A 17,813-nucleotide genomic window follows, 5' to 3' on the forward strand; every position below is an offset into this window, starting at 1 on the left:
ATGATATGATAGTTACATGTGTGCTAGTGCTTATGTAATGGTTCTCCAGACAGCTTTTACCTCTTGAAAATGGCATGCTATTCTCTCAGCAAAAATTGTGTTTCACTCCTCACCCAGCTTTAATAACTTGGAAAAACATAATGTCTTCCTCTGTATATTCTGACAAATTTAAATGAGACAAAACATTCAAAAGTTACTGAGAATGGACTGACAGAAACACAGCACAGTTTCAAAAATTCGTACTGCTTCAGGAAATCTGAGAAGAAACAACTGAGAGACTAAAAGTCTGGTAGTTGTTATTATGATGAAGAAAACAGCACCTTCGGAGTAACAGTGAAATGATCTACTGACCTGTTACAGTTGAAGAAATACACTGAATTCCTGGATGCATCCATGATTTCTACTTTTTCCAGAAACCAGCCACTTGCTTTAACACAAAGAAAAAAGAAATATGTATAATATATACAAAATATATCTAAAACACAAATAAATCACAAGGAAGGTTTCTCATTTCATTTCCAAATCTGTGTAGTTCAATACTTTTGAAAGTACCCATTATCAGGAATACAACTGAAATGTCGATAATTCAAATGAAAAACAAATTCTTACGGCTCTACAGAGGAAGTCTGTGATGATTTTGACAGAAAACATAAAGGAAATTTTTCATTACAACTCAACTCATTTTTCCACACTGAATGGAGGCAGTATAAGACAAATGAAACAGTGCATGGCAATATCAGATACATTTTTGAAATCCTGTTTTACCATTCTCTATAGTCTGAAATAGAGGAGCAGACTGACAAAATGGTGTCAGACATGGAAGTGTGTGTGAAGCAAAGGTGTGTCATTGAATTCTTCCTTGTGGAAAAAATGGCACCCATTGACATTCATCGACACTTGCTGAACATTTATGGAGACCAAGAAGTGGATGTGAGCACAGTGAAGCAGTGGGTAGTGTGTTTCAGGAGTGGGGATGGTGACAGTGGGTCACCTCCACTGGTGCAGATTTCTATGAGCACAGCATTCAGATTCTTGTTCATCGCTGGCGAAAATGCATATCTGATGTGATGACAGTGTTAAAAAGCAGTCTTTTGTATCTGAGAATTTGCTCTATCAAATCGTGTAATTGTGCTCTTTGTGTCTGTTGTAGAACAATTTTCATGTTCTCATTTCTCAGGTAGCAGTGATTCAGAAGAGCATCTCCATTAAGGCCAATGTTTCTATCTGTCCTGGCTTTAAGAAAGTATTTAACACTCTAAATACAGCCAACTATTTTGTTGGTTGAAAAAATGCCATCATTCTTGTGCTAAAGCTTTTTATTTCATGCAATATTTAAATATGATTTTTTTTGAATAAAGTTTTATTATACTGAAATGCAGAGATTATGCTGATGTCTTTCGGTGTGTTTGCCAATGCAAATACTTAATAACAACATTTTAAAAACTAATTAGAATCACACTGATATTGCTAGCAGCTGAAAACATTTTGGTATTCTTTGCACATCCTAGAGATTTTCATATTCACATATTTAGAGAAAAATATATATAGGCTAACAACCAAAATAATTTTATTTCTAAGTAAGCTAAAAATATAATGTAAAAATATTTTCATACTGTACCAACTTAGATAAACGTAAAGGCTTAGCAACATTTGTCAATTTCCATGGACTTTTTCAAACAAGTATCTAGAATAACTAGGTCGTAAAGGTGCCCAGGCTTTTTATCTTCAATTCACAGGAGTCATTTATTGAAATTGCAAAGTATTTTCGGAACTTCTTTAATGAAATTTTGTGAATGCTTTAATATATCATAGACTCTACTTGGAATATATGACCTTTCATGAAATCTCCGTAATTCAAAGTCAAGATTATTAGCAATAAAATTTTACAGTCTCTCAGATTTACACAGCACTTTATAAACAAATATTAAGCTACGTTTGCTCTCTTGAAAAGTTTATAAGCTCATGCTTTACTCTGTATTGACAAAACTGCAGCAGACCTCACTGAAAGCTCCAGGTATAAAGAAATCCAGAAGCAGATGGGAAAGATTAGCAAACACACATAACATTTCAAGGAGTTGCTACCTTTGCGGAAGCTTGTGCAGATAACAGCTGATGTGACAAGGGATATTTGGAAACAATTTCAGAGAAGAAAACAGAGGAAGGAAGAAATGGATTTAACATGAATTACCACACACCTGCTATGAGGGCAGTCTTTGCAATTACTACGTTTATCAAGATATAGGGAGGAAAGATAATACTGATGGTTTAGAATCCAGCAAATAGAGTTTAACCTGCATTTACTTTACAGACTTCTGTGCAACTCTCAGAGCACCAAAAGCCTGCTGATGTAGAATTCCCTGGTGTTAAACTGAATTGTATACAGCAGCTAATAGTAATAAAATGAAAGTCAGCAGGTCGATTTTATTTCAATAGATTATATATTTTTTGAGTTTTAAGTACCATCACATGTTTGACATGATTGGGTAGTTAGAAAAATCCTGTTCAACTTTTGCCTAGATTTGCCACTTTTGCTTGGCTCATCCTAGGTATGATAAACTCTTGCCACTTTATAATAAGGGTGTTGGTTTTTTTACAACCTAAATACATTTCTTTTTATCAGATAAGTTTAGTTCACTTGACTAGAATATTCCAATACAATGAGACCTTTTTGACTCAAGCTATACAGTAACTGGAAATTCTACTCATATTTGTATCTCCATAGCTTGTTCATTGTTTTGTTTGCTTGTTTGTTAGTTTGTTTTCCATAAAACCACTAAGTGTTTTAAATATTTCACGCTGATGTCCTATCTTATGTTTTGATAAAGTTCAGGTATTAGGTATTATATGGAATACAATGTATCTGGAAACAGTTTTTGTCATCATGATTTGATTTGTACATTGTTTTATCTGATGCGCTACAGTGTTTTCCTTATAGTTTAACTTTTACAAGAAGAAAAGCCATGTGTCAAGGCAGTCATGTTATTCAACACATCTAATAAAAACTTTGGCTGAGCAATGACTGAAGTATAAAACCTTCAGAGTTATGTACTAACTAGATCTCTGAAAGAAAAAAAGCAAAGATAAAATCAAGGGAAATCTGATAGGAACAGGGGCAGTGTAAGCAAGAGAAGTCAAACTAACCTCTGTATACAGATTCATATTAACTAGCAGTAGCAGTAGCATGTCTTCAAAGGCCTATCCAAATGTCAGGCAAGTCTTTAAGCAGAAGATTTTTACAAGCTTAGAGAGCACATGTAGTATACTTACCAAATCCTTTTCCATCATGACCAATTTCAATCGAACATAGGCTTCCTAATTTTTTAGTCTTAATCTTGAATGTATCAACCTTTAATATTGAAAAACAGTTACTAAAAATAATACATAAATTTTTGAAAATGTATACCTTCATTCAGGTCAGCTTCAAATCTAAATGAAATGCAAAAATATCAATTCAAAATAGATGAATTCTCTGTTTAAACCTGAAAGCTCTGCTTTTCAACTTCAGTAGGAGAATCATTATCTCTTTTCTGACTTCCATATAACAGAAAAGTATTTTTGCTAGATATCATGAATTTTCAACTGATGCAATGTCTTCTATAATCTTTTCAGTTTACAGTACATAAATACATGTTCAAGAAATGCAAAAAATAAAGGCTTTTACACAATGTAGCATTATATCTACCAGATATTTCATTTAAAATATTCCCTTGTTTCATATTACAGATTTATGAAAAGAAAAATAATAAGATCCTTTTTTCATAAGGCATTCCTTAAAAATGTCACTGGCTCACATTGACTTAGCAAAATTGCTAATTAGCTAACAATGCAATTTCTGTGTATCTAATCTTTTTTCAAAGAGCAGTGATACCTTCAGTGTGCTACTAGACAAGACTCTTTTGCTCACTCCTGCCTGTAGGTAAGTATCATAAGATCACAGAATCACAAAATGGCCAGGGTTGGAAGGGACCTCAAAGATCATGAATCTCCACCCCCTCTGACACATGCAGGGCCATCAGCCTCCACCTTCAGTACTAGACCAGGCTGCCCAGGGCCCCATCCAATCTGGTCTTGAACACCTCCAAGGACGGGGCATCCATAAACTCTCTGGGCAGCCTGTTCCAGCACTTCACCACTCCCTCTGTAAAGAACTTCCCTGATATTCAACCTAAATCTTCCCTTCTTCAACTTAAAACCATTTCCCCTTGTCCTGCAGTTATCAACCCTTTCAAAGAGTTGATTCCCCTCCTGTTTGTAGGCTCCCTTTAGGTACTGAAAGGCTGCAATGAGGTCACCCCGCAGCCTTCTTTTCTCCAGGCTGAACAACCCCAGCTCCCTCAGCCTGTCTTCATAATGGAGGTGCTCCAGTCCCCTGATCATCTTCGTGACCCTCCTCTGGACACTCTCTAACACCTCTCTGTCTTTTTTGTACTGTACAGACCTGGACACAGTACTCCAGATGGAGACTCACAAGAGCAGAGTAGGGGGGGGAGCTAAGTAGCTTTATAATCTTGTCAGTGTGAAAAACTATACCTGATAAAGATCTTTTAGAAGATATCCACAGCTATTTTTTCAGCTATTTCCTAGCTGAAAAAAACTTGAACCAAATTGCATGTAAAAAGATGCTCAGTACTGCTGGAAATAACAAAGTAGATTGAACAAGGAAGATATCGTAATGGAAGTTTAAATTATTAGCCATTACCTTCCAAGAAATTTAAAGGAGAAAGGTATGGGAAATGCATTTGTTTCTTGCTACGTAAGGGTAACCATCATTATACTGCATTGCACAGATGATGAGGAAATGGAAGAATTCCTTTGCCAAATTAATATATTTATTAAAAAGATGTGAGCATTCTGTTGAAGAACTAGGATGTCTTGCAGAGAATCAGCACTCTTGTGGATATATTTGCATCTGAACTATAAGTCTCTGGATATTCTAAGTATGATGGATATCAACATCAGGTTGGCCTGTGTGGCTCCATTTTGTCTGGCTGTAGGCTTATGCATTCAGCGAGGCTCACTGCATCAGTTTCCATGGCAAAGTAAAATGATGGGATGCAAGAGACGGATATACTCTCAAGCATAATATTCAGTTTGTGTAACACCAAGGAATATTGCACATATATGTGCACATACACAGGCAATGCATGTTGTACATTTCAGAACAAGGAAATGTAACTGGGCAGATAAATGGAATCAATATGAGGATGTGTTTAGGACTATGAGAACAGCAATACAGTCAGCTAGACACAGCGGAGTAAAGTGTTCCTTGGTTACTCTGGAGAAAAGGCTAAACATAGAGATAGCTGAGACTATATCTCATGTAGTGATGGAAAAACCAGAATAAATGCTTGAAGTTTTGTAAAGCTCTTGCACAGATTTCATATTTACTTTCCCAATCTAGAAATTGGTAGAAACCTATATGCTCACCATTCCTTTTTCAAAGGGATCTTGATGCTCCAGTGACTGAGAGAGGTGAAACACTTCAGATTTGTCTTCATTCCCAAATAAAACAATATGCACATTGGCATCAGTTCCTGCCCCCATTCTGTGACCTGTGTATACTTTGATAGTATACTCTGTTTGATTTCCTTCTTGACTTTCTTCTTTATTTAAGTCATTTATGCCATTATTTGGTTTGTCTCCTCCAATAACAAAAGATACTGGGATTTCTCTCTGTATTTCTGGCTTATTTGGATCCACAGAAAAAGCTCTGCAAAACAAAACCCATAATTTTTTGTAGTAAGCAAACCATATGTTAAATAAAAAACCCTATGAGTTTATATGGAACAGTTGAAGATGGACTTTCAAAATACTATACATTGGCTCACTCACCTCATGACGGTACATATAATCCAGTGTCTCCTTACTGTTTTCATATACTATGCTATAAAATGATTAGCTTTACGTAAGATACTTACTCATTCACTTCAAACACGTAGATAGGATGATCCCTTACAGAGTTTTTCAAATGCAATTTTTTAATGTCCAATTTGCAGTCTACAAAGAAGCAAATAAAAGATAGCTATAATGTTTTACTGCACATCTTGGAATTAGATAGAGTCTGATGATGATGCAACAGTGTCTTTCATACTACATTAAAATATAATTTGTTAATTTATTTATAATAACAATTGTCTATAAGATCCTGGTATTGTCCCAACATCCCTTATTTCGTTCCTATTTAAAACATCTACTTAGAAACTTAGGAGTAAGCACTTTCTTTGTCTTTGTGAAGTAAAAGATTTATGTCTTCACCACACTTGGAAGGGTATGCAGAACAGATTCAGCATGACTCAGGTTCATTAGAAGAGGGAGAGCAGGAATATGTGTCTGATGTTTCCTTCTTGGTTTACAAGAGTTAGAACTCTGTTCCACAAGCAGCACAAAGATTTACTGAATGACAAGTATGAAGGAAGTTCAACTTTTTGTGTATCTCTGCTATATGAGAAAAACTGCTCTTTGAATTGCAATTGTGAATTTTCTGCTGGAGGCTAGTTGTGGAGACTACTTGCTTTCTCTTTTTTTTTATATGATTTGTCCACCCAGCACTCTTAAGCAAACTGAATCCCAATGTCTTCTGGTGTAATCCAAGTCCCTTTAATTATATCAGTGGAAGTCTAATAGTATCGGGCTCTTGGAGAGGGATTCAGGATATGGTGTAGCACTCATGACCTGCCCAGAAAGACCATGGAGACGATCAGAAGCTCAGGGATCTCAGGGACCATGCATGTAGTGAGGAAAGAGCCATTTGATCTGAAAAACTAGCTCAGATTGTGAAAATGGCATAAATAAATAAAAAAACCCCCACACCATCTGAGTCCTGCAGGGCACATCTGAATTCATACGCTAAAGAGCTTTCGGTCTTGAGGACTTTTTGTTCAAAGGGGCTATCCCCATCCTTCCCTTTCCCATTATAATAACTAGCTTCACATCATACCTCTACTGAAGCCTCCAGAGGCTGAGCAGATCATCCTGTGGTTCAGAACATGTTGGCTACCCAATCAGTATGTACATGCTTAGTGCCCAAATCTCTTTGATGATTATACACATTTTTCAAATTTGGCTGAAACTGGGTGGTGAGTTTAAAATATTACTATGAGGAGCCAACAGATAGGCTAACAAGACAGAGAAAATAGGAATGTATAACCCTTGCTTTTCAGGAAAGCCATCTGAAAATGTTCCACTGCAATACATAATAAGTAACAATTTGCAATTATACAGCAATTTTCATTAATGGACTCGAAAATATTTTACAGGAATACTTGAAAACATTTATAGAAAATACTCCTTAATGGCATGATTACCATCCTACAGATGAGGCACAGAGGAGTGAAAGTTTTGGTAATTTCAAAGGAATTTGGTGGCAAAACTACTGTTTGCCTAAAAGAGGTAAAATCCCCTTCATGACGTTACAGCAAGAAAACAGAACAGCCGAGGAAAACAGCAGAAATAACTATCACAGGACAACTGAACAATACCAGTTTCTTAAGTTAGAATTATTTTCTTACACCATGTATTAATAGAACAATATAATTATTTATCTTCTGTTTTTCTTTCTTGTATGTAAAGGATTAGTTTACTTTCTTAATGACTAATGGTACAGATTTCAGAACCAAGGATTTTAATGCATCAAAATGTAAGATTTTTCATTATAAAATATTGTTTTTAAAACACAGCAAAAGTAAATTAATCACAGTGATTATGTTGCCTTTAACAGGAGGTAAGCTGTGTGATTCACATCACTAACTTCAGAGAGAAAGAAAAGTATGTTACCTTTCTTACTGCTGATTACGAGAACAATTTTGTCCACTTCTCCCAGTTCAACAGCATCCATGATGACAACAAATGACTAAAATAAAAGCATTCAATATTACAATCTTAAACCATATTTTATAACCATATTGTATCTTAAACATATTGTATTAAGTGTATAAGACCTGAAAAGCATGTATAGGAAGTACAAGAACAAATTAAATGCTAAATTTTAGAGTAATTTAAGGTAGAGTACCTCACTGTCATCTTCCTGCTGGACATTCTGCAATGGCCAGAGAAGGGATCTGTCCCCTGTGTCACCATGAGTACCATGTATACACGCAGTCATATGCACTACACTTCTGTCAGTCAATATATTTCTAGAAAATACTGTTAGATGATATGTAACCACTGCAATATCAAGCAGAAAGAGTCATGTTAATACCATTCCACAACCTTGCCCAGCTATTTTACCACATTGCAACGTGCAGTCAGGTGAAATTAAAAATGACACTTGACAATTATAATAAAATTCAATTTTTTCCATATTTTTCCGTAATTTTATCCTTTAAATGTCTTGAACACTAGTGGTTCTAACATCTTTAAATGAGAAACAAAGGATAAATTACCACAGTTATTTACCTGTTTCTTTTAAATGGCAAATGCCTAATAGATAAAATCTTAATGAGTTCCAAACTCATAAATCACTTTGGGGATCTTTGCAAAGACAAAATTTAGCTGGGGAGATAAGTTCTTCAGATTTCATCACCTAACATATGAGGGAAAAGCTTCCTTCATGTAGTTCACAACATCTGAATTCCTATTTTGAATTTCATTGTAGAGGAGTACATCCTCTGACAACAGAGTAAGCCCAAGAAGACAAATCTATCTTGACAGAAGTTGGCACTCATGAGTTTGGGCAGTTTATGATTTACACAGTGGTTATAACATTTACTTAATTGAGGACAAGATAAGAACATCTGAACACCTTTGGAAATAAATACATTCACAGAGCATCTGTTTATGTTCATTTGCATTATATTCACAGAATCAAATTATGTGAGCATTCTGAATCTTTTAATCATATATCTATCTTCTCCTTTGTATTCCTATAGACACCTCAGTGGAAGGAGATGAATCTTGGCCTGGCAGAAGGTTTCTGCAGAAAATGGCAAAAAGCTAAGATAAAGGCAGTGAGTATTTGCAGACTACTTGCACCTTTTGGAAGTCAAGAAGACAAAGTATAGGTACAGCAAATAACAGGATGTTGTTATCAGCTTTCAGACCTAATGATCATCTAAGTACTGTGTACAGAACAAGAACTTGCTCTTGTCTTGATTCCCCAGCATCGGTAATAGGGGAGAGAACAGACTCTTGATGCATGCATGCTGTAATTGAGCAAGCATATGGAAATAAATCCAAAGTGCCAAAGAGGTATACAGTTATATCTGGAAAGGTAAAGCTTACAAAAAGCCCAGGAGAGAGCTAAGTTTAAAACGGAAATAAAAAATTGATGCTGCCTAAGTAATAATAAATCATGGCATGGTAGGATATTGGAGAAAAGATGAAATACAATGACTGAATGGGATATGGTGCTGTTTCAAACAAGGTGAAGAATGAGGAGAAGAAAAACTATACTTGGTCAGGGATGCAATGCAATGACTAGGTCACAACACAGAAGAAAGAAATCTGGGTAATGTTATTTTTGGCTGTATCTTTGATTTTATAAGTGATCTATTTTTATTATACTTGATCTCTGTTTTGATGCAAACTCCCAGATCTCAAACCTGAGATGTGAAGCTAGGATGGTATTCAGGAGAACTCACTTTGAGGGTCAGTGTTAGGGACATCCAAGTGAGACTGTTCCATTAGGGAGGATGAGACTGGATCTGGGAGTGACCCCAGCTAAGCAGTGCCCTTCGTGTCCAGGAAACAGTCTTGCAATGTCTGTACATGGCAGGCAGTGACATTAACAGTTCCAAACATGGCAAAAGATGAAACAGACCCAGAAATCATCCTGATGGTCCAATTGGGAACAACAGGGGAAAGGGACAGAGAAACGGCCAGAGACAGAACTGAACACAGGGCCATAACATAAGTTTTAAATCCATTCAGGATACAGGGCCAGAGACAGGAGTAAAAGCAAGTGTACATCTAGCATAACTCAGGTATGACTTTAAGTGATTGTCCTATGCTCACGTGCAGAAGGAGGTGACTGGAGGCCCCAGACGAGGTTGGTCAGGGCAAATAAGATCTATAGCTTATGATGGCCTTGACTGTCTGTAGCTGACTGAAGCTTGAGTTGAACCAGACTGACAAGACTAAAGAGTGGATGGAACTGATAGATAAATTGTACAAAGAGGGACAAGGGAAGGAAACCAACGAAGGAAAGGGTAGAGGGCTAAAATGCTTTAAAAGTGTCTTTGTTCAGGTAGTGGGATCAAACAATCATATAAGTGGGCAAATGAGCTTTTATATCTGTAGTGAATATAATAGACTGGAAGGAGGAAAAATGAAAGGAAATCTCTGAAAAGAAACTACATGCAGTGGGACAAATTAATTTTATAAATTTCTGACAATTTCATCTCTGTGTGAATTATAGCTCTATTTTAATTTTGTGGAAAAAAAATCTGCTTTTTCTAAGTAGCAGAATATGTTTTTATTTAATCTTTTCATTAGTTCATTGTTTTGTCTTCAAAGCTACAGTAGTGCAAAGTTCATTCACCTTCTGTACAACCACATGAATGAGGGAGAGAGCATGTCTTCATCTCTGGAGATTCTTGAGGTGTAAGCAATCTCAAAGGAAGGGACACTACAGAGGAACTATTTTGTATATACTCAGTTGGAGGCCTCTTCCTATTAATGCACCCAAAAGGCACACGTGAGCTGGTACACTGCCACTTCTCAAGGATTCGCACCGTGTTTTATCAGCTGCATTTTGATAGCTTAAAATTAGCCATTGGAATATGCTTCATCACAGTCTCAAGTACAGAATAAAAAAAAAAAAAGAAGAAATGAAACCAAGAAATGAAATTCTAAGGCACTATAAGAATGATGGTATACCGAGCTGCATCTGAAATTAAACAGCACACAGGTTTTAGTTAAAGTGATTATGATCAGCTGCTTTTCATTCCAATTAATGCATTACTGGTTTTCTTTCAGCTGAAAAAAAGAAAACCAAGGAGAAAATAAATTAGATTTAGAAATCTGGCAGAGAAGCATATCTGTTTTGCACTGTAAATTTCAAGTAGGTTTGTTTCTAAAAGATCACTTTGAACTCCATGCAGGCCACCTGCTGTGGAGCTGCTTAAGGCTCCTGGACATAAAATGGCAAAGATCTGGGGGAATGTGTTTCACATTGTCCTAGTTTTTTTCTTCCTTGTGGTTACAAATTCCTCAATGAGGACTTCTAAAACATATGTGGAAGGAAACACATGCAACAACAATGAACTTTTGTTTTCTCTTTTACTTAATCACATAGATCATATAATAACTATACCTTCCCTGTGTTTTTTTAACCAACCCACAGAAAATAGGGAAGTGACTTTTTTTCAGGCAAGTCAGTGATGGAGCCAGAACCAAAGTAATTAGGGCTCCAATCTCTCTGCCTATTTATCTTCCATACTGCATCTTACTGCCTGTGTTTCTGTGTGCATCTACATCTACCTTCAATACAGCTTCATGAGAGTGATCTGTCTTTTGCAAGGGGAAGTCTTGTGCTTGTGCTAATCTGAAGGACTTTATTTTTTTCCAAACCTGCTTATAGCTGACAAAAGCCATGACACCCTACTCTGTATCTGTACTGTGCAAGTCTTTTCTTCAAGTGAAAATCGCAACTCTAAGCCATATAAAATATGACATTTATATTTTAATTTGCATTAATAATATGGAAAAAAGAAAAGAATCACCATTAATTCTACTGTTTGTATGCTTATAACTAGACATTGATAAACATCTCACTAAAATTGGGTCATTAGTCCAAAGAGTATTGGAGTCATTCATTTAACACCTTATCCATTTCACTGAATAAGTCAGAATAACTGACTTATTCTTTACTCATTTGTTTTCTGCATGAAACTCAGACATAAATTATTTTAACATTAAATATAATTATTTGATATGTTTATTGAGAATCATTCTCTCCAATGGTAGCATTTAATGAGAATCACATTAGAAAAGTATGGAAGATATGGTAGTTTTTAGGTGAAAGGATTTCTTTTATATTGCTTAATAAAGATAACATGAAAGACAGTTGTTGGGCTAATTTGAACAGACGTAAGTGTTTGGAGTGCATAAGAGTAATGATAAAACTTATGTTTATATGTCATTTTAAGCTTTTTTTTTTAATTATTTCACTAAGAATATTGGTTGGAACATACAAACAAAAAAAAATCACTTAATAGGAAGATATAAAAATAGTAATGCTATAAAAATCATGCTATTAATATCAGTAATATGAACAGCTGAGGACTAAACACAGAATAGAAATATTATGATGCTACAAGAAAGAAATATACCTTAACATTATTCTATATAGCTTTTAATAACAGTTCTGTATAAGCAAGTAAGTATTGCACTTCACACTTTACAATATACAGGAATTAAGCTGAGTTGATAGTATTTTCCTTAACACATTTTAAATTCTTATCCAGACTTTATGAATCATTAAATAAAGTCAATAAAATTTTCTGTTTTGATAAACTGTTATATCAAGACACGTTAACTTCTGGGACCACTCTACTACCTTTATGTATGTTCTTACCTACCAGAAAGTGCTTCTTTTAATGGCCACTCTACAGGGAATTCAATCCATCTGTCTCCATTAAGAGAAAGAGGAAGTGTTTTATTTATAGTGAGACTAAAGGTATCCAGGGTTGATGTGTTCTGCATTTTAAAGTGATGAAGAGACAACTGTGATATGCTGCTTTCCAAACTCTGGAGTCCAAGTCTGACTTTATAAATGATACCCAAATCAGATGGTAAATTTATCTAGGAAGTAAAAAAAAAAAAAAAAGAAAAGCCATGTAAGTTAGAAATGAAGACACATAGACACATGTGTAACTAATTTTAAGGAAAGGGAAAGTTTCTCCTAAGGGATCAGCAATGATGTAGAATCATAGAATTGCTCAATTTGGAAAAGACCTTAAAGATCATTGAGTCTAACCATGACCTAACCATACTACTCTAACTAAGAACCCTCTGCTAAATCATGTCCCTGAGCACCACATCCAAACGGTTTTTAAACACATCCAGGGATGGTGACTCAACCACCTCCCTGGGGAGTCTATTCCAGTGCTTAACAACCCTTTCTGGAAAGAAGTTTTACCCGATATCCAACCTAAACTTACCCTGGTGTAACTTGAGGCCATTTCCCCTTGTCCTGTCACCTGTCACCAGTGAGAGGAGTCCAATCCTGCTCTCACTGTAAGCACCTTTCTGATACTGGAGTAGAGGAATAAGGTCTCTCCTCAGCCACCTTTTCCCCACACTAAACAGCCCCAGTTCCTTCAGTCACTTTATAGCCCCATTAGCATCAGTCCTGATGCAAAAATTCAATGGGTTCAAATGCAGTAGAACCAGGCTGACTGTAGACACAGAAAAACTTTGTACTCCAGGGGCATTCACTGGAATTATTCTATCAAATTCAAATTACATACTGCATTGATTTCTTAATGTAAATACTTAATGTCATGTAAATTGAGATGCATTATTAACTACGACTATTTGTTGACAGAAAAAAAGAATATACTTGATCAATGTGAACTTGAAAAATAAAAAGAAAGAAATCTGGAACACAATTCAAAATTTCATATATTTGAATATTTAAAGGATAATATCTGCAATATTTACATTATATACTATATACATTATTATCTCTCTGCATAAGGAAACTTAAAGAAAATGCAAATACAGACAAGTCTATATACTATTTTACATCGTATGTTATTTGGTTCTTAGCTTGATGTTCCAGTTTGTTTTCCATGGAAACTGGATTTGACTTGCCGTTGCTTCCATAAAAAACCATAACCAACTTGGATATATTTTCTGACAACTTTTCAAAGTCTTTTTTTGTTTCATCGTGATGTTTTGTGAAATAAATCCTCCATCTGCCTTCTGAGCAATTAAAATAGAGAAAATAAAATGGGAAAAATAAAGATTAAAAGGTATTCCTAATTTCATATGTTAATCAAAGAACCTGATATAAAATTCATAAAATGTATTTTAGTGTACATTATTGTATAAGCATTATTACATAAGCATTTCATTTGTATGTAGATCAGCTTCCTAATATATTGATATTTCCCACTATTACAAAAGGCCAAATACTGTCACTATCATTAAATATAATGCCATATTGTGATGAAAACATTCTCCCATTATTACTTAAAAACTGATGAATGAGACAGTGGATGCAATCCTGGAAGCTGTACCTGAATTCATTTGCTCTTTTCCTAGGATAGGCAGAAGTGCTCTTCTGCTCTTGGATTTCTAATTAAAAAAAAAAAAAGATTGAAGACCAAATTAATAATTTTGTAAAACAGTATCCAAATAATAATAAGCATGTACATTCATGTCTAGTGAGGCAATTGACTAAGTACTGTATCATATAGATTAAAGATTTAATAGGAAGTGTACAATGTGATTTTCTATCTAAGTAACATCTATACATCACCTATTTAATGAAGTGACTCTAGTGTTACCTCTTTACTGTGAAGTGGTTGTAACTTGAAGGTTCAAGTGTTTTTCACTTGAAACATTTATACAATTAATGCTGCAGACAAATCAGAACTAATGGAATATTTGTGCTGTCCCTTTTCAGGAGTGCTATTCCTTCCCCTTGTCAGTTTCAGTGGATATTGGTATAGATCAAAACTGCTTGTACACATTAGATAGAGGCTTGAACCAAAGATGGAAAGTTCTTTCAACTTCTTTCAATTAGGTTTGAATTTGCCATTTATTATATAAAATTAAATAAAACAAACAAACAAACAAAAAACCTTGAAACCTTTCTTCTACCAAATCACAGAATTACTGGAGCACAAAGTTTGGAAGGTATGACTGGAGAACATCTAGTCCAACCTCCTGCTAAAGCAGATTCCCTTCTGAAGTTGAGGTTGCATAGTATAGTATACAGGAGGCTTTTGAATATCTCAAGAGATGAGACTCTACAAGACCTCTGGACAACCTGTTCCATGGTTCTGTTACTCTCACAGTAAAGAAATTCTTCCTCATGTCTCTTTGGGGCTGTGTTCCAGTTTGTTCCTGTTGCTCCTTGTCTTGTTGCTGGACACCATCAAAAAGAGCCTGACCTCACCCACTTGGCACTAGGCACTCTCCATTTAGATATTTATAAGCATTGATAAGATCCTCTCTCAGTCTTTTCTGCTCCAGCCTGAACAAACCCTGGTCTCCCAGCCTTTCTTCATAAGGAAGATGCTCCAGGCCTCTAATCATCTCTATATCCCTCTGCTGGACTCTCTCCAGTAGTTCCCTGTATTTCTTTAACTGAGGAGCCCAGAACTGGACACAGTACTCCAGATGTGGGCTCACGAGGGCAGAACAGAGGGGAAGGATCACCTCCCTGGCCAAGGACACCACAGATCTTCTTGGCCAAGAGAGTAAACTGTTGGCTGTCCACTAGGACACCCAGGCCCATCTCTGCATAGCTCCTTCCCAGCAAGTCAACCCCTAACCTGTACTGATGCATGTGGTTATTCCTTCCCAGGTGTAGGACTCTACACTTGCTCTTGTTGAACCTCATCAGGTTCCCCTCCACCCAACTCTCCAGCCTATCCCAGTCTTGCTGGATGGCAGCACGGCCTTCTGGTGCTTTGACAACTCTTGCCAGCTTTCTATCATCAGCTTGTTGAGGGTCCATGTTATTCTTTCATCCAGGTCATTGAAGAAGATGTTCAATAAGACCAAACTCAAATCAATGTATTCTTGTAGAAATAGTAATAAATAAATAAATAAATATTTTTTGGTTTTCATTTGTTTTAAATTTTGAGTAAAACCATATTGTATTATCTTATATACACTAAATATGTGTTACATATACACAGTGGGAACACAAGGGGTTGTATCTAAACGTAAGGAGACTTTTCTTTACTGTTAAGTTGACTGGGCACTAGTACAGATGCCCAAAGCATAGTGTTATCTTCCTCCTTGGAGACTTTCAGTGATAATTGCTTTCTGGGCAATCTTCTCTGGCTGGTCCCAATTGACAGCAGCCCAAAGTAGGTTCTGTTTCTGGCAAAAACTACCTTACCACTGTGGCACAGACAATGTAAAACATTCTTCTTGGTGACCTTTTCTCCATTGCTTATACATAATTTGCCCCACTATTTACTTCACTTTTATTATGTCTAGCAAGTGGCAGGCAGAAGTATCAGCAGCTGAAAAAAGTGTTTGAAAGCAGTGAAGTGGAAGTAAAACTTGGAGAGGCAGCCTTTTGTAAAGGGAATAGGACAAATTTATTGCCATTTACTCCACTGTAAATCTGGATTAACAATACAGAAATTCTCCTCTGGCAAATAGTGGTTATTAAAAAAAAAAAAGTGTTTCCTATATAATGACAATGCTCTACTGTGAACTATTTTAAACCATAACTTCTTTGTAGAATCAAATCACATAGCTGCATTCTGCCATTTGGAATGAATTTTTTTAGCAAAGGATAGTTTGAGGATTGTATTAACCTGTGGCATTCAGAGTTACTGAGGCAGATCTTTTCCCATCACGTCTGTCTTTTAGCCATGTTTGAGCCACAAACAATGTTTCAGTCCCAGAAGTTGCTAATTCTTTCACAATAATCTTCTCCAGAAGCCAGTCAGAGCCTTTTCCTTTCTCAACCACTATATCTTGCAGAGTCCCAATATCTACTGCCTCCAACTGAAAAACATCTACCTGGAAAATTCAGAATAAAAAAAACATGACTACTGAAATAGAACCAAACTAAGTTAACAGTGTAATTTGAAATACAAATGTGAGAGAAAAATCAGGATTATTTTCTTCAGTAATTTAATAAATATCAACAGAACTAGAGATGGCAAATTTAAAGACGCAAAGCTCCTGCATCAAGCAGGACTCCATTTGTGGTTCTGCAATTTATTTCTACAACACTTCCACCTCCCCAGATGGATTGATCCATTCCTCATGCTCACCTCCAAAGAGATTTTCATTACCAAATTTAACATTTAAAAATTTACAGTGAAACCATCATAAACACTTCTTATTTTCAGCAAAATATACCTACCTCCTAGGGCACTTTTTTGAGGAATGAAATGCAGGGAATGAGAAGAATTCGGAAATTGCATGTTATTCTCTTCAGGAAGAATGGCAAACACAGTCCCGGATTTGAATTAACATTTTTAAGATTAGTTATAACAAAATTAATTGAACTTAAGTAAAATGCTAGAAAAAGTTAAGAGTTTAAATTAGTTCTAACACTCACTGTAGATTACAAAGTCCACAAAATTTTTTAAATTTTGACAATGCCCAAGTAGGATCCCTAAAGAAAATTGAGAGATGTTATATATTAATTTTTTTTCAAAGTACATGATTTTGGCTGATTATGGGTTTTATATCTACTTGCTTAGCTGGAAAGAAGAGATTAATTTCTTGGCACAGAGACCTTTCATATGTTTTGCTTTATACATTTGTGAAAGATTACTGCATTCCTATAAGGGTTCATAACTTGTAAAATCAACTGTTATTTGCAATGATATATATAGTAATATTTAAAGAGATAAAGTTGTTTCTCAAGGTGATTGGATGACAGTAATGTTAACTGAATCATAAGAAGTCTTTGCAGCCTAATTCACTTCGAAGTTGCTTAGCCAGGACAAGATGGCAACAATCATTATTCAAAGGATCTCAGAGAGACAAGAGAGAAAAGCAGACCTCTTGCTTTGTAACTACATATCTGTGTTCCTTAGTCAGCTGTTCCAGGTAAAGAACCGATGAAAGATTTGGGGCACCAACAATACCAGTTTGCAAATTAATCACAGCCGCACAGACTGGTTGAAGTTGGATGAGACCTCTGGGTCTATCTGGTCCCATCC

The 17,813-nt window shown here is 35.7% G+C and overlaps 1 protein-coding gene across 1 annotated transcript in view; it reads right to left on the reverse strand.

Moving 5' to 3' along the window:
• LOC125691128 (lipoxygenase homology domain-containing protein 1-like) overlaps nt 1-17,813 on the reverse strand; it is a 221,619-nt gene that overhangs the window by 5,406 nt on the left and 198,400 nt on the right. Inside the window, exons 52-60 of the mRNA XM_048940117.1 lie at nt 14,184-14,241; nt 13,688-13,866; nt 12,519-12,741; nt 8,009-8,163; nt 7,774-7,849; nt 5,919-5,997; nt 5,428-5,710; nt 3,268-3,346; nt 352-427 (exon numbers count right to left, since the gene is read on the reverse strand). Coding sequence (XP_048796074.1) covers nt 352-427; nt 3,268-3,346; nt 5,428-5,710; nt 5,919-5,997; nt 7,774-7,849; nt 8,009-8,163; nt 12,519-12,741; nt 13,688-13,866; nt 14,184-14,241 — 1,208 coding nt within the window. The remainder of the gene's footprint in view (nt 1-351; nt 428-3,267; nt 3,347-5,427; nt 5,711-5,918; nt 5,998-7,773; nt 7,850-8,008; nt 8,164-12,518; nt 12,742-13,687; nt 13,867-14,183; nt 14,242-17,813) is intronic.

The sequence above is a fragment of the Lagopus muta genome, chromosome 3, assembly GCF_023343835.1.
Source record: "Lagopus muta isolate bLagMut1 chromosome 3, bLagMut1 primary, whole genome shotgun sequence".
Taxonomy (NCBI): Eukaryota; Metazoa; Chordata; class Aves; order Galliformes; family Phasianidae; genus Lagopus; species Lagopus muta.